This window comes from Meriones unguiculatus, chromosome 6 (genome assembly GCF_030254825.1).
Source record: "Meriones unguiculatus strain TT.TT164.6M chromosome 6, Bangor_MerUng_6.1, whole genome shotgun sequence".
NCBI lineage: Eukaryota > Metazoa > Chordata > Mammalia > Rodentia > Muridae > Meriones > Meriones unguiculatus.
Genome location: NC_083354.1, coordinates 44,819,392 through 44,840,673, shown reverse-complemented (window position 1 = coordinate 44,840,673; position 21,282 = coordinate 44,819,392). Strand labels below are relative to the sequence as shown.

Genomic DNA, 21,282 nt, shown 5'->3' with positions numbered 1-21,282 from the left:
TGCCTGCCTTTGCCTCCCAAGCAATGGTACTAAAGGCATGCGCCGCCACCACCCAGCTTCCAGCCTAAATCTTAGGTTTAGCAGACAGACTTTTCTTCATTTTTTTCTCTTACCTGCCCCCTACCCACCCACTAGTGCCTTGAATGTTTATCTGGCTGTGGAGACCAGGCTGTACCCAGCTCTAAGTTTCACTCCAGTGGCTTGCTAGCCATACCTTGCCCTGGGTGATTCCAGCTTTCACAGCGGCAGCTGGCTTTATAGTCAGTGTAAACACAGATGCAGAATGACTTTATATTTTTTGTTTGTGCATGTAGATTACAATATCTGTCTAGGCACCAACCATGACACACAGACTGATAGACATCTTATTCCTGCAAGGAAAAAATTACCACCTATGACCTTATCCAAGTGAAGTGAGAACATGTAGGCTCATGGGTGTTTTAAAACCATATCAGAAACTCTGGGACTAAGAACTTTTTGTTGTTGTTGTTGCTCTTTTGAGAAGGTGTGTGTGTGTGTGTGTGTGTGTGGTGTCTCACTATGAAACCTTGGCTGGTCTGGAAATACACAGCCTCAAACTCAGAGATCCTCCTGCCTCTGCTTCCAAAGTGCTGAGATTGAAGGAAAGTGCCACCACACCCAGCCCCTTGAGAACTTCTCAGAACAGTCTAGACCATTGAGGGGTGCAACACCCTCACCTGGATCCCCTAAAATGAACACCTAACAGAACAATGGTAACAGCTCCATCGACCTTTTAGTGACCAGTCACCCAGTCACGGAGTACGTGTGTCGAGGAACCAACAGAGAATTCACTATTCTCAAGGCTTTAGCTCACGTGGTTCCTCTGCTTAACCTGGCCCATTCAAATTGCCATATCTCTGTTTATCCATACCTAGGATGGCGCTATGCCTCTGCAGCTTGGCCCTGCAGCTTGGCCCTGCAGCTGGACTCTAAGAAACTGGAGCAGCCCTCCAACTGTGTTCATTAGTATCATATATAACAAAGTAACTCCTTGCATCTGTTTTAGCTTCCCACCTCTCCTTTCAGCAATGCTTTTTTGATCTCTGTAGCTTCTTAAATTATTTTGTAGTCATTCTGTTGCCTACATAATACATTCTGTGTGCATGTATATTTATGTATATTGACACATATTTATCATATTTATAAACTTACATTTACACATGTATATTATTATGTACAGGTAAGAGATCTGGAAGTAATATTAGTAATTAAGATTAGAATCTTGGGCTTGAGCTATAGTTCAGCGGGGACAGTGCTTGCCTAGCATGCATGCTTGACTTCAATTCCTACCACTGTATAAACCAAACGTGATGGTACAAACCTGTATTTCCAGAATGGTGGCAAGACCATCTGAAGTTCAAAGATGTCTTCAGCTGTGTAGTGATCTGGAGGCCAACCTGGGCTACATGAGAGACCCTTATAACAGGCCTCCAGACCTTAGCACAGCTGGCTCCATGGTGGAAGTACCATTCAGGCTCTAAAACTCTGCACATAGACAGCACCACCTGACAAAACTAAAACAAAGGCCTAATCCATCAAAGTCCAAAGTTCTTGGGAAGTCTCTAAATGTACAGATCCTGCTTTTCGGCTTCTGTAGTTTTGCTTCTGACTAACTGTTCTTGTTAACTGCAGTATGTCAACCCACAACATTTTTAGAAATTTACCTTTATTTTATGTGCATTGGTGCTTTGCCTACATGTACGTCTATGTGAGAGTATCAGGTCTTGGAGTTATAGACAGTTATGAGCTGCCATGTGGATGTTGGGATTTGAACCCAGGGTCCTCTTTTGTTAGTTTTTTTTAAATAATTTATTTAATTTTATATTATGTGCATTAGTGTAAAGGTGTTAGATCCCTTGGAATTGGCTGTACAGACGGCAGTAAGTGCTGGGAATTGAACCCAGGTCCTTTCGAAGAGAAGACAGTGGTCTTAACCAGTGAGCCATCTCTCCTACCCTGCCCTAGGGTCCTCTTGAAGAGCAGTCGGTGCCCCCAACCGCTGAGCCATCTCTCTAGCCCCAGAACATGGTTTTTGTGCTTAAAAGCTTACCCTGAGAAAGGCTCGGGGCTACACTGGAATCCTGAACACCCAATGTAGTTGCTGGACAGCTAATAAAGACTTTCTATTGGCTTAAACCCATGTCTGAGGAGTGTTCTTTGGTGGCTACCTCCCAACATGCTAAATAAATAAATAAATAAATAAAAATAAAAAATTAAAAATAAAGGAAGAGGAAAACAAATAGCCAAGAGTGAAAGAACCTGTGGCTGGGTGCTGGAGAGAGCAGTGGTGGGTACCCATGGCTCTTGCAGTGGGCCCTGTTTCAGTTCCCAACACCAGCACAACAGCTCACAACTGTGTGTAACTCCAGTTCCAGGGGATCCGATGTCTTCTGGCCTCAACAGACATCTGTGTGGTGCATATACATACATGCAGACAAAACACTCACACATATGAATCTAAAAAGAGCCTAGGACCACCAGAAGAAGGAAAGCCAGGTCTGCTTAGAGTCCCTGTCTCAAAAGCCGAGCTGACATAGCTTGTGAATTTACTGGTATTCAATACATTTTGACGTTGTGGAAATATACAAATGTGTCCATCATGTTTCTGGCATGGCATGCTCATGGCACTTACAGACACGAGAACGATTGGATACTGTTTATGGGAAGGCTGGGAAATTGTCCTCTGAACAGTGCTGAAGAATCCAGAGTGTATTGTGTACGTGAGCAACTATTTTTGTCTTGGGAATCCCACAGTACCTAAGTTAAATTAACCGAAACATTTTTAGTGTAAAGGAACCAATTCTACGCCAAGATAGTTAAAACAGGATCAGTTATATATCCGCTTCTTGTATCTCTCCTTAAAACTTTTTTTTTCAATTTTTAATTAAAAGCATGTGTGTGTGTGAGTGCAGGTGCCTTGGGAGACCTGAGGTGTTGAATGGCCTTAGAGCTGGAGTTACAGGTAGTTGTAAGCCATCTGACATGAGTACTGGGAATAGAACTTGTGTCCTCTGGGAGAACTGTATACACTCTTAACCAATGAGTCATTCTTTTAAGTCCAAATACACTTCTCCACATGCCAATTTCTAAGTTTACTGTCCCTGCAGATTTAGGGACACACAGTCTCAAGCCTAGACATGTGGTTAAGAAACCTCAGGACAGAGCCAGATTCTAATTAGTGTTGGAGTATGGACAAGTTGGCCTGCCCAGTAAGAGGTGATGGAAGGTTCTTGAATCTTGCAAAACATCCAGTTCAGGTCAGGTGCACACTGGAAAGATTCCATAGAAAGCACAGTAGAAAAAGGTCACTCAGGGCCTTCTCCGCTTTCACTGCAGTGAGAAAGGTCGGCCTCTGGTGGTCAGGCCCGAAATTGCGTCTTTTACTTTTTATTTTATTTTATTTTATTTTTTGAAGATACGGCCAGGCCATGTAACACGAACACAAGAATTATCCCCAGCGATGGGAATACATCGACTTATTTTAGACATATAGTTTGTAAAGGCTTCTCAAGGCTGAAGGGTCCTGAGAAGGCTGGGCTGCAATCACATTCCCTCTTAGGACACACCGGGAGACTGGCCTCGGAGCGGATGCATTTTTCATGAAGTCACTCAGTAAAACCAATAGAGTATTAAGATTTGAACACAGGTTTCTCTGCTTCATGGTTGTGATTCTGAGTGACTCCAGTTCTTTTAAGTAGACACTTAGGAGCATTTGAAGGAACGAACCTCTCTGAGGTCCCCAGGGGCTGGTAACTACTTCTCAATGGCGCCTTGGGCGGAAGCTTTAAGGCAAATAGCAACACCAGCGTCTTCCTTCCGGAATCCTGCCCGCTCCGGGGCATCTCGGGAAATGTAGTTCTAGCTTTATTAAGACTGAAGGATAAGTGCTACGTAGAACTTCATTTCCCGGAAGGCTGAGCGCTCTGTTGCCTGAGCTAGGCGATTATCTGAAGGGCCGAAACGGTCATCTAGGGTTTTTAAAGTTCTCAGGAGGAAGGTGTGACGGCGGACTGAGGTTTTTTGGCTGCCCGCGGTCTACCTCATCTGGCGGAGCTGGAGGACGAGAGCCTGGCCGCCCATCGAGCGGCCCCACTTCCGGTCGGCGGTCAAAAAACGTAGAGCCCTTCTCCTTTAATTGCGGTGGGCGGGACGTGGCGACGCCACCGGCGTTGCTATTGGCGGCGATTGGGGGCGCGGAAACTGAACTGGCACAACTGCCGCCGCAACTATTTCGGGCATTTGGGGTCCCGCTGGTCCTGCCAGCTCCGCCAGCTCCGCCATGACCACCCTCAGTCCGGTAAGTCCCTGAAGAGTGGGTGCCTGACTGGTTGGAACAATGGCCGCGAGAGGGGCGGGTGGTGGCGCGGGGTTCTGCAGTGGCCTCCCCATCTAAGGTTGGGAGTACGGGTATTGGCCCAGCGCCCCAAGTGCCAGGCTGGATGCTGGACCACCCGGGCGAACGAGTCCCTGCCTCTGGGATGTACAGCTTATCGAGGAAGACACAAGCAAGGCCGGACCCTTGTTGTGGCCTGGGTGACCAGGGTGAGCCTCGTCAGCCTGCCCTCTTCTGAGCAACGGGTTTTCTTGGAGGTGACATCCTCTCCAACAGGTAGAAGCAGTAGGCTATTGGGTGGCGGAGCCCTGCAACTGTGACTTGGGCTCTACACTGACCCTCTCCCAGTCCAGAAAAAGGACCCCGAATTGGTCTTTGCATCCACGGGGCCTGGTGCTCTGAACAGATGGCCGATGCACCTGAAGACTAGGGTAGAAACAGGACCCCGTCTGCTATTGTTTACATTTATCCCCACACAGTCTTTAGGGGAGGTGAGACCCGCATGCAGGAAACTGCCCAGGGAAGAGGGCCTTGGGAAGGGGGTCCCACTGATGAGGGCTGGACCTGAACATGCTTCTGTCCACTGAGCCTAAGATGGACACTCCCTCGCCCTTATGTTTCCAAGAGGCTCAGGTGAGAACAGGAGGCAGAATGAGCGCTTTCTACTTAGATGGAGCGCTCTCTCCCCCTCCTCCGCCCTCAACCACCACTCCATCTGTTAAAAGGCGTGGTCCTGCAGGAGTATTGTGGGTGGAGCTGGGACTCACCTTTGTTTTGAGTACAGCTTTGTGTACTCACGAGGGACTCACCTTTGTTTTGAGTACAGCTTTGTGGAGTAGCAATGGCTTTGCTGTGCCATAGAAATGCCCTTTCCCAAGCTGGGTTCCTTGGAGATCCTGAAATGTTGTTGTTGTTTTGGTTTTGTTTTGTTTTGTTTTGAGGTGGAAGGAGATAACTATGGATAGGGTATAACTCCTGAAGTCTTGTATATAGCCTTGGCTAATTTGGGAGCTTACTGTGTAGACCAGACTGGCTTTGAACTCACAGAGATCTGCTTGCCTCTACCTCCCAAGTGCTGGGATTAAAGGCATGGCCACCACACACAGCCTGCATTTGGTTTGTTTTTCTTGGATTTTTTTTTTTTTTATTCATCCGTTCATTCTTGGACGTGTGTTTGTTGATTTGTGTACCCTTCCTTGCTGTACTCATTTATTCTGTGTTCAGTGGATTCCTAGGATTGTCTATATACAAGATCAGGGTATGAGTGCTTTTGACATCTCCTGGTTGCAGGAACAGTCGTGGTCCCAGAGAGAAGCCCCTTCTTCTGGCTTTAACTATTTGACCTCATTCTTCCCCAGGAGGACCCCTCACTGGAGAGGCATTTTAAAGGCCACCGAGATGCAGTTACCTGTGTGGACTTCAGTCTCAACAGGAAGCAGCTGGGTAAGAGACAGCGTTTGTCTTGTCTCAGGCTCTAGAGTCTAAGAAGGCTGAGCTTCTCACTGGGAGGTGTGTTTGGGAACCCCAGGGTACAGCAAAGGCATGTTGCTTTGTCTAGCCCTTTATTTTGCTTCTGCCTGCCAGCCTTCTGGACACCGGGCTTATTAGGCCACATAAGCTCCATTTTGCATGAGAAGAGTATAATGCTTAGAGAGGTTAGGAACCTTACCAAGGTCACGCAGCCTTTATTTATGTATGTATGTATTTATTTATTTATTTGTTTTTCCTTTTATTGAAATTAGATTCTTTCTCACAAAATGTACCATGATTACATTTTCCCCTCCCTCTACTTCTCCCAATTCCTTCCCACCTTCCCTCCTGTCTGGATCAATCCCCTTTCTGTCTCTCATTAGAAAGGAATAGGCGGGGGCTGGAGAGATGACTGATCGATTGGTTAAGAGCACTGACTGCTCTTCCAGGGGACATGGGTTCAATTATCAGCACCCACTTGGCAGCTCACAACTGTCTGTAACTCCAAGATCTGACACCCTCACAGAAACATTCTTTTTTTTTTTTAAGATTTATTTATTATTTATATACCATATCTTACAATAGATGGTTATGAGCCACCATGTGGTTGCTGGGAATTGAACTCAGGACCTTTGGAAGGGGAGCAAGTGTTCTTAACCTCTGAGCCATCTCTCCAGCCCTCACAAAAACATTCTTGCAGGCAAAACCCCAATGCACATAAAATAAAAATAAATGAAAAAAGAATAGGCTTCAAAGGGATAATTATAAAATATAACAAAATAAAATATAATAAGATAAAAACAATCACATCAGATTTGCACAGACAAACAAACAGAGAGAAAAGAGCCCAAGAGAAGGCACAAGAATCTGAGATCCCACGCTGGAGAGATGGCGCAGCAGTGAAGAGCACTGGCTGCTTTTCCGAAGGACCTGACCAGGATTCACTTCCCAGCACCCGCATAGCAGCTCACAACTGTCTGTAATTCCAGTTCCAGGGGCTCTGGCACTGTCACACAGACTTACATGCAGGAAAAACATCAAATGTGCACTAAATAAAGAAAAGACTCAGAGACCCACTTCTTTGCATACTTAGGAATCCCATAATGACATTAAATTGGAAGCTATAATAAATACTCAGAGGGCCTGGTGCAGACCTGTGCAGGCTCTGTGCATGCTGGCCAGACGGCCTTTAAGAGAGAGGTTAGGGTTTAGGTTTTTCCCTGTACATCCTGGCCACTTCTTGGGTCTGTTCTGTGGCATAGGCCTCATAGGCTCCTTTCTTTCTCATAGGCTCCTTTCTTCAGTTTGATTACCCACAGTAATAGGGCACATTTTCTTGTTACAGAGGCCTACTAGTGAGAAAGATGTTGAACAGGGCCCATTTCCCAATTCCATACCACTGCCTCTTGTATACACTGACGTTCCTAAATGGACTTTGTAGCTGCAGCTTTCTTTTTCCATGGATTAGGCTTGCCTCTTTAGGCTTGCCTCTTTATCTTATTGTTGAGGTTTTTGATGTAGTAGTTTGCTATAAACAAAGAGGGAACTGAAACCATTTTTTATGTCCGTCCTCTCCTTAGACTTCTCATTAAGTTTTGTTCTTTTATTTTTATCTCTTATATTTATTTATCATCTCATATATTTATTTATTTTTATTTTTTGAGACAGGATTTTTCTATGTAGCTTTGGCTGTCCTGTGGCTCACCAGGCTGGCCTTGAACTCAGAGCTCTGCCTGCCTTTGCCTCCCAGGTGCTGAGGTAAAGTGCAGCTACCACCTTGCCATTCTTTTATTTTTAGATTGTCATATTTTATGCTCATGGATGTTTTACCTGCCTGTGTGTCTATGCACCACATGTGTGCCTGGTGCCCCCAGAGTCTAGAAGAGGACATGAGATCTTCTGCAACTGGAGTTATAGGCCGTTGTGAACCACCATGTGGGTCCTGGGAATTGAACCCAGATCCTTTTGAAGAGCAGTAAGTGCTCTTAATTGCTGAGCCATCTCTGCAGCCCCAAGTCTGTACATCTGTTCTTCCTTCCTTCCTTCTTTTCTTTCTTTCTCTCTCCCTCCCTCTCTCTCTTTGTCTGCATGTACATTTGCATACCAGAAGGTAACATCAGATCTCATGGGACTACAGTTATAGATGGTTGTGAGTCACCATGTGGGTGCTAAGAATTGAACTCAGGATCTCTGGAAGAGCAGCCAGTTCTCTTAACTGCTGAGTCATCTCTCCAGCCCCAAGGTGGGTCCTTTAAATAGTAAAAGGCCTTTTGTGTCTGACTGGCTCCTGAGTGTTGGGAGGATTTTCCCCTGCACTCTCGGAGTATCAGTGAGAAACCATGGATCCCACAGGGATGAATTCCATAGCACCTCGGGTTGCAGTGCAGAAATGGCATGTGAATAGCCTCTTAGTCCTATAGTGGCCTACTGCAAGGAGAACTGCCAGGGCCATGACTGTCCAAACTGTAGGTCAGCAGTCATAGGAGGTATGGCCATCCCAGTGGGATCCCGTCATTGCCCTGTTGGGGACGCCTGTGATGGTGGAGCTGGGGCTGTGGCTCTCCTGTATCCCTGGCAATGAGGTGGGTGCTCAGGGTTCTTGAGGTCTGAGAATCATCATGTTACCTACTTCCTCAGCCAGTGGCTCCATGGACTCATGCCTCATGATCTGGAACATGAAGCCCCAGACACGAGCCTACCGCTTCATGGGCCACAAGGATGCTGTGACTTGTGTGAATTTCTCCCCATCGGGACACCTGCTCGCCTCAGGCTCCCGAGACAAGACTGTTCGCATTTGGATACCCAATGTGTGAGTTATGGACTACAAGGGACTGAGAGCATTGAGGGATTTGGTCTAAGAGCTATCCCTCCTTGAGTCCTTTTCTTGGCTTTGAGCTGGTCACAGTGGGACATGTGACCTCTGAGGAGCCAGCAGAGGCTGGGGCTTCAGTTGGGTTGGGGGCTCTCTCCTTAGGTCAGAAGGACTGCTACCTGGTTCTGCTGCTCACATGAGGGTGGAGGTTAGTGGGGAAGAGCTTTGTTTCTGTTGGAGGCTCTGGCCTCTTTGGGGCGAGACTGGGACAGTCAGGCCCAGAGAGGCAGAGAAAACTTGGGTGCAGTTGTAGGTCCTCATGTTACCATTCTGACTCTCCTGAGTCTGGATATCTGTCCTCACAGCAAAGGTGAGTCAACTGTGTTTCGTGCACACACGGCCACAGTGAGGAGTGTCCACTTCTGCAGTGATGGCCAGTCGCTTGTGACAGCCTCTGATGACAAGACAGTCAAGGTGTGGTCAACTCATCGCCAGAAATTCCTGTTTTCCCTGAGCCAGCATATCAACTGGGTCCGCTGTGCCAAGTGAGCATTTCCTGTCTGGGGAACCTGGGGGGAAGTTGGGGTTTAGGGGAAATGTCAGCTTGTATCCTTGGGCAAGCTGCTCAGCCTCCCTTTAATGCATCCCTAAGCCTTGATTTTCTAATCTGTAATGTGTCGACAGCAGTGGTTGCTACATTGAACTTGTTGGGAAGTGTCAATGAGCTCATGTGTGATACATATTAGTCAGCCATGACCCTCTGCCAGGTTTGCTGAGTCCCCCAGGACAGCAGCAGCAACAGCAAGGTCCCAGCAGTACCACGGGATAGTCTTTTCTTCTTCCTGAGGAGAGTTCTGCGAGCTAGGTAGCATCATTCTCATTTTGCAGAAAAAGAAACAGGCTTAAAGCAGGACAGTATCTTGTCCTGGGTCATGTAGTGGGTAAGTAGCAGAGCTGGACCTGGGCCCGCATTTCTCTGGCACTTGGGTTTGCCTGCTTTCCTCAGAGCTTAATCGTGTTCCAGAGCTGCCAGGTAGGGAGTTGGTCTGGAGCCTCTGGCTTTAATGTGGGAGGCGGAGCTGTGACATGGGATGCCTGGTGGCTTGAAGAATTGCACAACAGATATTTCCACGTGTGGCTTCATTAGCCTCTTTCAGCAGAGCTTTCTCATGTCCCGGCTCTGCTCCTGAGGAGGTGCTTAAGGTGGCCAGGGAACACTAAGAAATCCTGAATGTAAAAGGAGCTCTTTTATTCACCTGTTACAGTTGTTGTCTTGTGGTTTACTGCCTCCATGTGCTAACCTAGGCCTAGTCCTGGAAGCTTCTAGTCTCCATACAGTCTAATCTAGGAAGTCTCTGAGACTTACTGCTGAATAAGCTTACCCTTTCTTATTTTTCCTGAGCTCTGGGCTGGCTGGTTCATCCCAGCTGTTCGGGCTCAGAGTCCTCTCCCAGCTGACTTATACCATCTGGCTTCTCTCTCCACCCCTGAATTGCTCTGTTTGGCTTCAAACTAACTCCAGTAATCTTTTCTAATCTTCTGGCTCCTTCTCATTTTCTAACTTGTTCCCTCATTCAACCTCTGTCTGTAAAACTCCCCTGGTAAAATGGCCTCCTTTCTCTCTCTGCTTTGCCGTTTAAGTAGCTTCCATTTCCTCTCTCTTCTAGTGAGAGTTGGGTGTATCCTGTTCTCAAATCTTTCTCTCATTCAATCACCTTTTCTACCACACAATTAGACATCACTTTCAAACATGGGTGCTTCCTTCTACAAACTAACTTTACCTTCATTGTTTGGGACTAAAGGCGTGTAACACTACGCCTGGACCTAGGCTTTTCTTTACCTTAATCTTGCTCTATTCCAGGCTGGCCTTGAGCTCAGATCTGGTTGCCTCTGTCTCTTGGACTAAAGGTTTGTTTGTATTCCAGTCATACCACAAAGACCTAGAATAGAAGGTCTTTGGATGTGATCTCTTGCCAGAGCAGCCATGCTCTGAATTAAAATTTTTCTACACACAAAAGTCAGAGGTTGGGGACCACTGAGTTGTCTTCTTCTGTGGATACCATGGAAGTTATGTATTCCCTAGGACAAAAATCATTCTTTATTCTGGGAGGACCCTACCCTGAGAGGTTTTAAGGTCAAGGACCTGAGAACTGAGCGGGGAGGGCAAGCCACCAAAGTTGGGTATCATGTCCACAGTCGGCCTTGATGGTGGGTCCCAGGGCCTCCATGTGTTTTTTTTTTGGCACATTGTGTTTTGCTGACGTACTCATGTGGAGCTCCTGACCACCTCCATTCATCAAGCAGCACCAGCTGTGTATTGTGTATTGTGCCTCCTGGGGTATTCTGTGCATTGTGCCCAGGACCACTCAAGGTTTCATATGTAACCATAGGCAGTCCCTGGGTCAGGCAGCTGGGTCTAGTGGTGAATACCTGTAGTCTCAGGACTCCAGAGGCTGAGGCAGGAGGATTGCCACAGTTTAAGGCCAGCCTGGTCTACTTAGAGAGTGTTGCAGGCCAGCCAGGGCTACATGGTGAGACCCCGTGTCAAAGTAACAACAATACAAAAAGCCTTAGGTCCCCAAAGGGTTCCTGGGTCAGGCGGTAGAATGCTGGGAGAGATGCCTGTGGAGAACATAGTGTGCTACTCCAGGAGTCTGTTATAAGTGTGACTTACGCCCTGTTCAACTTAGGTTCTCCCCTGACGGGCGGCTAATCGTGTCTGCCAGTGATGACAAGACTGTCAAGCTGTGGGACAAGACCAGCCGGGAGTGTGTCCACTCATACTGTGAGCATGGCGGGTGAGTCCCTGTTGTCCTCCATCTTCAGGTGCTCCTGCACAGAGTGTGGGTCAGGACATGAGGAGGCCCCAGTGGCCGTCAGGGGCTGGAGCTGTGCAGGTGGCAGTCCTGCTTGCTGCTCTTTGGTGGGCATGCCTTTTGTATGAGCCTTTACCTTTTCCTTTGTGGGTGGAGAGTTAAGCCATGTCCCCACCCCGCAGACAACAGAAACACTTCCCCTTAAATCATGCAATCTCCCCCTTTAGTTCTAGTTTTCATAATTGTGTGTCTCTCTGAGCACTGAATCAGCCCCTAAACTGCATGTTAAAAAAACTTAGCGTCACCCATGGTGCTATTTATGAATGAAAGCCTCAGGTTCTAAAGCTGGTACTGGCTCTTCATTCTGTGCCCCATTAGACATGGAGAGTGGGAGGAACCTGCCTCTGAGCAGGGATTTAGCTTTTTTAAGTGTCTAAGCATACTGTGGCTTCACTCCTTATTCCTTAAGCTGGGACTCACAGGCAAGGGCCCCTCCAGAGTGCCTGACTACTGTGTATATGCGTAAAAGGCTCTTGGCCTGTGTTCTAGAGATAAATGGAGGAGCAGCTCTTGAGGCCTGCTGGGCCTTCCTACCTATGCCTCAGTTGACAGGACCTGTCTTGGAGCCAGCCCCGGCTAAAGAACCCCAGAGCAGTTGACTGACTTTTTGGTCTGAAGATAGCTGTCCTCAATTGTACTTAAAAATCAGTAGTGGGCTGGGCATGCTTACTCACCCTTGTAATCTTACTACTGAGCACAGAAGGTGGAAGGTCAGCCTGGGCTACAAAGTGAATAGTGAGATGTCTCAAAAAACATAAAGCATCAATGGCAGATGCTGGGCTGACTAGGAAAGACTTAGTTCTTTCCTAAAGCAAGAAGGAAGGGAGGGAGGGAGGAGGGACATAGTCCCTGATAAATCAACTTTACTTCCCTGGCCGCTGCTGTCACCTACTTGGTGTTTCTTGGCTATCTGATAAAGGGAACCGTGTAAACAGACACATAGAGATAAGACACTTCTGGGTCCATCCTAATCAAGGAAGATCTCTCATGGCCCTTGACTGCTCCTGCCTTTCAGTTTTGTCACCTGTGTGGACTTCCACCCCAGTGGTACCTGCATCGCAGCTGCTGGCATGGACAACACGGTGAAGGTGTGGGATGTGCGGACCCACCGGCTGCTGCAGCATTATCAGCGTGAGTGGTGAACAGTACGCCAGACCCATTATCAGCATGAGTGGTGAACAGCCACAAGCAGCCACGGCAAGGCTGGGCCAGTGCCAGGCACTTGGTTCATTGCTGTGGTGCTTCAGTAGGCCCAAGGACAGCCCTGAGCTGGGAGGAGTCCTACGGCTGTTGGGTTAACCAGGATGAACAGTTGGTGGTGTAGCCATCTTGTCTTAGAATGTTGGTCAGGTCCCTGTTACGAGATAGCAGAGTCTCACACACGCTGTAGCTGGGGAGTCTTATGGTAGATTTCTTGCTGGGACTATTCCTAAGGTCTTCTTCTTGAGAGTCCTCATGCTACTCATTTCTCCCTAGGACAGAGGTAATTTTCCAGGGTCAAGGAGACAGGGCTGCCCATAGCAGTCATTGTTGGTAGGACCTTGGCCTCATGCTATCCTCCAGAGGTCTGCCTTGAGCCATGAGCCACACAGAAGGTTGACGTTCGGTGGGGGCCAGGCTTTGTTTCGAGGCCTGGGCCTGTAGTCCCTTATTTCACTGTCACCTTTGGATGGCAGAGCAGTGGGGAGTGGACATTGGTTTTGGAACGCAGTCTTTAGCGCTCTTTATCTTATACCCCCATAAGCCCTTTCTTGGTTGCTTCTCTGGGAGAGCAGCACCTCCTTGGGTAACTGAGGTGAACAAGAATGGGACAGAGTGGAGTGTGGGTTCTGTAGCCAGCATTCAGGAGTGTTCAGTCTCAGCTGTGTGACACTAGGCAGGTCACTTGACTCCTCTGAGCTCTTGGAACAGTGGTAGGTTCACCCTACAGGTGGCAGGACAGTTAGTTGATGTTAAGAATGGAGAGTGTGGGGCTGGAGAGATGGCCCAGTGGTTAAGAGCACTGTCTGCTCTTCCAAAGGACCCAGGTTCAAGCTCACAACTATTTGTAACTCCAGTTCCAAGGGATCTGACCCTTTCACACTAATGCACATAAAATAAAGTTTAATTATTAAAGAAAAAAAAAAAAGAATGGAGAGTGGCATGGCACAACATGGGAACAGTGACAAAGATGCTCTGCTACTGCTTCCAAGTGTTCAGGAGATTTGTCGAGGCATGCAGTACCTAGCGTCACCACCAGGTGGCAGGGCTTAGCCACAAGAACTAAGTCTTTCCTAGTCTGTATCTGCCATTGATGTTCTTGTGGAGGTTTCTAGAAGAGACAGCAGTGGGGTCCTTCCTTTGGGCTCAGAGACCATTTTTTTTAGCCAATGCTATATTCCGGGCTTTTAGGACTGGAGCGCATCTAAAAGGAAAAGGCCCCCAAAGCGCCCAGAGTGAGAACCTTGAGGTAGGTGGGGGAGGGCAGAGCCCGGAGGAGAATGGGACCTCAGGAGGGCCAGGCAGGTGGAACAGTACAGAGGATGCAGAGGAGGGGCCTGTGTGTTTTCCAGGGAGTGGCTTGGTCATGGGTAGAAGGACAGCTCAGGGCTAGCAGGGCCAGGAGGTATGTGGACTGGGGTGAGCACCAAGGCCAAGTGGACAGAGTGCTTGCAACCCACAGGTTCCTCCGAAAGCGCTCAGAGGGTGTTTGCTGCTCTCCTTGCCTCTTGGGATGGAACTCCTCAGCAAGGCTGCAGGGTCACATTTCTCAGCTGTCCTGGTGTGTGTCAGAGTCCTGTGGGGACTTTGTACAGCCTGTAAGCACAGCCACTTCCTCCTGAGCTCCCTGCACAAGGCTGTGGCACCTGGCAGGTGTTCACATGAGAGCAAACTCGCCCCTTAGCATTGGGGGTCACCCTGTGGGCAGGGAGGAGCACCTCTCGCTCTGCTTTCCAATACCGGGCCCTGGATAGGTCTGCTCGAGTCGAGGGCCTTCCCAGAGAGCCCCGTGGCTCTCTGAGACTCCGCCTGGGAGGCTCAGCCTCTTCCATGCACCCATGGTTCTATTTGGAGACTCTCAGCACTGCGGTAGCAAGCCTCTGATTCTCTCCTAGTCTGCATTCCTAAGAAACCCAGGTGAAAGGTTTTAAGGACAGAGATTCCCAATGTCCCCTGGTGATGCTGGGTGGTTGCCAGACACTTCTGAGTAGCTCTCTGATTTGAGAGGCTGATGGGCTCCTCTAGAAGAATGTGGTTAGTGCTACTACAGTGTGCGTCCAGCTGGCCGGTGCTCAGCTCCTTGCTCTTGGCTGGGTTGCTGGCGTGAAGCTTGCTCCGGCTCTGAGCTACAGCATGTCACTAGACTGCTGTCTAAGGCTGGCTGACTGCCCTCGTAGGCGAGGGGTTTCTTAGTTCTTGCCCATCACTGCAAGGGACAGTTCTGACTTCCTAGTTCAGTGGGAAGCTTCAGGGCTGGCGGGGCCCTGGGAGTGCCAGTTCCCGTGGAGGTGGGCTAGGCGCCATATGCTCAGAGCCCACATGAAGACTGTTCAAGCATCTGAGCAGCAGCCCCCGCCGACCCCAAACCTGGGGATGTGCTTAGTGGTTTACGGGCATGTGCAGGTCCATGATCCAGGCACAGGCCTGGGTGACCAGAAAGGCTGGCCACCCTCCCCCCCACCCCGCCTCACCCACAGACAGTGTGAGGAGTGTGAGGCTTGCCTACAGTCACGCAGCTCAAAACCAAATCTAGCTCTTCAGTAGGAAGGGTCTGGGAATCTGCCCACTATTCCCACGCTGGGGCCCACACACTCTGGTGTTTTATTTACAAGGTTCCTGGGAGAGATGGGTTTTCTTGACTGGCTGTCAGCAGGCTTGGCCTAGTCATTTTCAGAAGTCTGAGTTGGAATTCTTAGTCCTCAGTTCACTGGTTCCTGAGAACATCTGTGTAGCCCCAACCTACCCAAGAGATAATTGTTTCCTTTTACCTAATTCTGTAGGTCTGGGTGTTTTGCCTGTATATGTCTGTGTGCCAAGTGTGTGCAAAGACCAAAGAGGCCAGAAGAGGGCACTGGGTCCCTTAAGATTGTGATGAGCAGCTATGAGGGTGCAAACCAGGACTCGGACCAGTATTCTTCAGAACAGCGAGTGACTGTAACCATTGAGCCACCCCTCCAGCCCTTGGGTTTTTGTTTTTAATGTGATGTTAGGGATTGAACCTAGGACTTCAAGCATGCTGTCACCAAGCCACACCCCTAGTCTGCTTATAAAGGCTTTTTTGCTTTGTTTCTTTTGTGATTTAAAAAAAAAAAATGGTGTGTATGCACTGGTGCCTGCAGAGGCAGGTTAGGGTGTTGGATCCCCAACACGATAGGAACTAAACTCACATCCTTTACAAAAGCCATATGCATTCTGTTTCTGTTTTGTTTGTTTGTTTCTGAGACAGGGTTTCTCTGTCTGTCTAGGACTCACTTTGTAGACCAGGCAGGCCTCGGAACTCAGAGATCTACTTGCCTCTGCCTCCCAAGGGCTGAGATTAAAGGTGTGTGCCACCACACCCAAACTGCAGTACACATTAACTGCTAAGCTGTCTCTTCATCTTGAAGGGCCTTTAAATGGCTTTGCAGCTAGCAGGATACTATGTCCTTTACTTAGTGTTTTAAATTGTTCAAATTAACTAACTAACTAACTGAGAGTGTGTCTGTATATGTGACTGTGCCATGGCACACTTGTGGAGGTCATAAGACAACTTTGGGAGTTGGATATTTCTGTCATGTGGGACCCAGAGATTAAACTTGGGTTGTCAATTTTGGCAAGCCCTTGTTTCTCTGGTCCTAGTTGGTGTTTTGAGACTGAATGTATTGATCAGGAGCAGTGCTGGCCAACACACCTCGCTGTTTCCTACCATCCCAAAGTGGCCATTTATGTGAAGTTTGCAAAGAGGAGTACTTAATGTCCTTGCTGCTAGTATCAGGATATATTCAGGTATATTCAACATTCTTTGGGAACCCAGAGGCCACTGAGTCACTGGCAGTATGAGTTAGCATCACGAGGAGCCATGCTGGACACTTGGAAGTGAGCAGACCCCTTTGTGACAGGATGTGGAAATGGAGCTCAGCTCCATCACCATCTACCTCAGAGAGTTCTATCCTACTCAACACCCAGGCATTCTCTGGGCCCCTTGGCCTCCCTGGACTCCATTAGGCCCGTTTGCCAAAGGCTTTTTCTTGTACACAAAATAATGTAGGTGGAAGGGACTGTGTGCATTTAAGTCTCTTCAGGTTATCTGCTGCCCACAAACTAAAGCCATGTTCTGGCGTTTAGGGACAGTGTCTGCAGGACCCCACTGGCTCCCGGTGACCTATAGAAGCTTGCTGCCATGCATCTCTGACACTGACTTACAGTTCTCACTGTCAGCCACAACCAGGAGCTCACAGCTGTCAGATGATAGTCTGTGTTGTCCCTGATATCTGCCCTGAAGCCAAGGTGACTTGGACAGCTCAGGACTTCATAAAAAGTAGATTGTTCTTAGGCAGTCACTGCTCCAGGCATTGTGAGGGGAGGCGCCCCCCTTGTGGGGCAGTTGAGTCTTGGGTGGGAATTTGATGCAGGGAGGGCTCTCAGATGAGACTTGACTAGATTGGTTCCGTCTCACCACCTCAGCAGAAGCAGAGTGAAGGAGACTGTGGCAGGGTAGGAGAGCAAGTGGGGAGTAGCGGGGTCGGGTTCTGTGTCTGGGCTGCCCCCGGAAGCTTGACATGTCAGCCTCAGCCCTCCTTGGGAGTGGGTGGCTGTAGGAGTTGGGGACCCTAGCGTTTGTAACAGAGTGGGCCTTCTGTTGCTCTTCCTCTGAGGACAGTTTTCTCTCAGGTAGGCCTGGGGGTGGGGGCCACACCATAGTGTTGTGTCCACACAGACTGCTGTCCTGGTGGTTCTGGGGAAGCTCAAAGCTCCCTGCGCATGTCTCACCGTGCTCCACCTTTCTGCCCCTGGCTGTACCTCTGCTGCTTTGTCTTAGGTGGGGCAGGGGGGCCTTTGCTCCAGGGCTGGCTAAGGGGTCTCTATTCTGTCTCCAGGAGTGGGCTTGCAGAAACCGTCAGATCTCCAGGCTGCCTCCTGGAGTTGTGTCATTGGAACGTGTTGTTCAGATATAAATACCAGGTTACATAAAGCCTTGGCTGTCTCCCCTAAGTGTTCTTGAGAACATGTCTGCACACTCCCCGACACAGCAGTACACCAGTGTGGTTTGCATCTAAGAGGCTCCCTGTAACCCTCGCGGGCTCCGCTGTGGGCCTCGCAGAGGCGCACGCATCCTCGCAGATGCAGGTGAGAGCCTGGGTTTTGAACTTGCCTCTTTACGGTGATGGCAGCTTGTTGGGGTCGTGATTAGCTCAGCTCCACTGGTTTCTTCACTAGGTCATTGGTGGTGAATTGGAAGTCCCTGGGCCTTGCCTTTGCAGGAGCTGCCATGAGCAGGTCCGTGTGTTGGCTATGATGTTGTTCCTTTATGTGGACTGCATGGGTCTGCCCGTCTCTACTAGCTCCATACTCAACTTGCCTTCTACCTCAAGGAAGGGCTGTGTAGCTCTCAGGGGCTTCTGAGCAACCATCACAAGTAACCGCTTCCTCTCCATTTTCTGAGTTCCACTTGGTGCCAAACCCCAAGGCAGGAGTGAGGACTCCACTTGGCCTTTGTATGATGAAGGTTGTGATATCATGAGACACTCAGATGGGAGTGGAGAGTGAACTGGTGTGAGGCTTGTGGTGCTTTGGAAGAACAAATGGAGGGGGCCTGGCAAGGAGTTTATCTTAAAATTCATCTCCCCAGAAAGCTTCCCAGGGGAGCTGCCGTGAAGTGGAGAGCTCTGAGAACAGAGACAGGGGAGGGGACTTCTAGCCCCATTGGGAACAGGGGTGAAAAGGCTTCACAGGTGGGTAAGCCACCAACATTGGGGCAATGGATACTTGGAGAGTGAGGGATACCAGAATAGATGGTAGGCTGGGGTAGGGATGGTGGGAAAAGAGTCATGGATGAGGAGCTGCTAAATGGATAGAGTAGAAGGCACAGGGACCAGAGGAGAGGGATATCTACGATGGCACCAGGGTCTGAGGGTTCAGTTTGAGATTAACTGGTAGCATTCTTATGCCAGCCCCACTAGTGGTGTGGGGCAGATAGAGAAACTCCCAATTCAATCAGGGTGATTGTTCAGAATCAAAAGGCAGGCCAGTGGGGAGACTAGGATAGGAGGCCGCGCCCCTCAAGCTCCTGAAAAATCTCTGCATGTTCTGCTTCCTGTTCTCAACACGGTCCTCTCCTGTACGAGCACACTGTGTTAGTATTTTGAGGGTTTCCCTCCAGGAACAATTCATCACTATATTGTGTGTCCTGTTCTTTTATAGCTTCACTGATGAGTGTCGTGGGGAAGAGTGAAGGATCATTTGGTCCTCTCGCTTCCCGTGTTTGTTTCTTCCTGTGCTTCCCAGTGCCTGTCGTTGGTCCCTGCCTGTAGACTGTGCCTCTCTCCCGGGGAATCTATGTGGGGTTCCCTATCTTGCCAAGCAATGGCCGTCCTAACCTGGTCCCTGAGGACGCTGCTGAAAGCACTGCTGACTCCCGTCACCTGCCTCAGGCTTCAGCTGTGCTCTGTCGCTCCCAGCCGGCGCCTGATCGCTGTCCTTTCTCCAGTGCACAGTGCGGCTGTGAATGCCCTCTCCTTCCACCCATCGGGGAACTACCTCATCACAGCCTCCAGCGACTCAACCCTGAAGATCCTGGACCTGATGGAGGGCCGGCTTCTCTACACGCTCCATGGGCACCAGGTGAAGGGCATTGGTGTGGTGGGGGACAGAAGTACAGCTTGATACAGGTGCAGGGCCTTATCACCTGAGGGGCGCTCACTGGAGGGCCCTTCCATGGTTCCCTTTCAGCCTAGACAGTGCAGGGAGACGCAGACACAGGCCTGGCACCTGCAGGAGCTGGTAGAGGTCCTTTTGTGACCTCGATGATTGCTGGGGTTGAGCTTGGTGTGCCTGAGAAGGGAGTAGGGAACTAAGACTGGGGAAAGCTGAGTGGAATCAGTCCCTAAAGGGACTCTTTGGTCTGGTGGTTGAGTAGCATCCTGGAACCCTAATCACCATTGAAGTTTGGGGGTGCACTGATTCCCATGACCTCAGAGACAAAGACATATTTTTCAGAGGTTGGGGCAAGAGAGGGAATCTGGATGTTTGTTTAAGAATTTTTGGCATCGAATCAAGGGAGCAGAAGCGTTCTTCTGAGTGGCTTCAAAGAGTGTCAGCTGTCTGTACTCTCTGGTGGGTCATCTATAGAAGCTGGGTTGCGTGGAGCTCTCAGCAGCATCTAGGCCTCTCACGTACCCCCCACCCATGACCAGAGAGTTGTGATGTGTAGCTGTGTAGACGTGTAGTTATGATGTAGCTTAGCAGATGTACTAATATGATCTGCTAAACAGATCAGTCGCCAAAGTGCTGTCTGTTGGAACATAGCCACCATGTGCAAGTGGGGTAGAGTTGGGGTCCAGAGACTAAGTGTGTCCTTTCCTCCACCTGTGAGTTAGAAGAGGGCAAAGAGTTGGTCAGGTCCTTGAGGACCAGAGGAAGTGGGGCCTGGGGGAACTTGTGCACCCTGGGCCAACAGCTAGGTGTGGAGGATCTAGCTTAAGGCTTCGTGATGCTTTTAGCCTGGTGGTGTTTTTACTCTGTCCCCCATGGGCCTGTCTTCCCTGGGCCACCACAGCCAGGCGCATTCTGCAGGGCCAGTTGCTTAGATTCATGTGTAACCAGTTTGGGTCTTATAACTAGGAGGGCCTGTGAACGCCATGTCTCCTGTTCCCTGTAGGCAAAACAAAAGCACTTCTCAGAAATAGCACGTAAGCAGGTGAATACCAAATGATGGTCCAGACTTTCCCTCTTTTTGTGAGAGTTCTTTAAACAGTGGACTTTTCTCTCAGCCCAGGGACACTTCAGTGTGAATTGCAATTCTTAGTGTCCTGGTGCATTATCTGGCACATAAAGGCAAACCTGTTGACATTGTTCTCCCCGCATCTGTCTGTTACCTGCTCCCTGCTCTCTGGGTCACAAAGGATGCAGACAAAAATGAAGGTTGTGGTCCTACTCTTCAGTGCTCACAGCCTGGGCTGTGGTGTACTGCACTTAAGGCGGAGGAGACTAGGAAGGGCAGGCTGGGTCTTCCAAAGTGCTGGGAGGGTTGGGTGAGAGTGGGTGGGCTCTGCCTGCCTCCCACGGTGCTGCTTAGCTGAAGGTGATAGTCAGAATACATGATCCCTAGGTTTTACAAGTTGCTCTTCTTGAGGTCTATGGCGCCCAGCCCTTATTGGGGGGCCTCTGCAGGCCCAGAGTCTACCGAGGCTTGGCTTCCTCGGAGCTCTGCAGGCCAATCAAGAAGCCACGCTTTGCTGGCTCTGCTCCAGGCTCATGTTTCCCGTAATCCTTGCTCTTTCTAGAGACACTCATTCTTGGTCTGTGTCCTTCCTCCTTAAGGTCCTTCCTGAGACCTGTGCCTTCATGGCTGGTAGTGGCCACTCTGCTGTTCTCCATGCCCAGTTTCCTTGTCCTTTGCAGTGTGGGGTGGCTGCTTCGAGCTTTCTCTTAGTGCTTACTAACATTGTAGCAGTGGCTTCTGGTTTGAGAAGTTGAGTATCAGGGCTGAGGCAAGGGAGTGAATGTGCAGGTCAGGGCTGAAGGAGAAAAGAAATAAAAAAAGGAAGAATATGACTGCTTCTAGGTATGGTGGAGGAGAAGGTTTATTGTAG

At 49.3% G+C, this 21,282-nt stretch overlaps 1 protein-coding gene across 2 annotated transcripts in view; it reads left to right on the top strand.

The window, feature by feature from the left end:
• The first annotated feature begins 3,895 nt into the window (after positions 1–3,895).
• The window catches only part of Poc1a (POC1 centriolar protein A), a 70,932-nt gene continuing 53,545 nt past the window's right edge, over positions 3,896–21,282 (top strand). For both annotated transcript variants that reach the window (XM_021639892.2, XM_021639893.2), the window contains exons 1-7: positions 3,896–4,318; positions 5,713–5,797; positions 8,462–8,633; positions 9,002–9,181; positions 11,327–11,434; positions 12,528–12,643; positions 19,179–19,312. In XM_021639892.2, the coding sequence (XP_021495567.1) occupies positions 4,301–4,318; positions 5,713–5,797; positions 8,462–8,633; positions 9,002–9,181; positions 11,327–11,434; positions 12,528–12,643; positions 19,179–19,312 (813 nt within the window). In that variant the 5' untranslated portion in view covers positions 3,896–4,300. The remainder of the gene's footprint in view (positions 4,319–5,712; positions 5,798–8,461; positions 8,634–9,001; positions 9,182–11,326; positions 11,435–12,527; positions 12,644–19,178; positions 19,313–21,282) is intronic.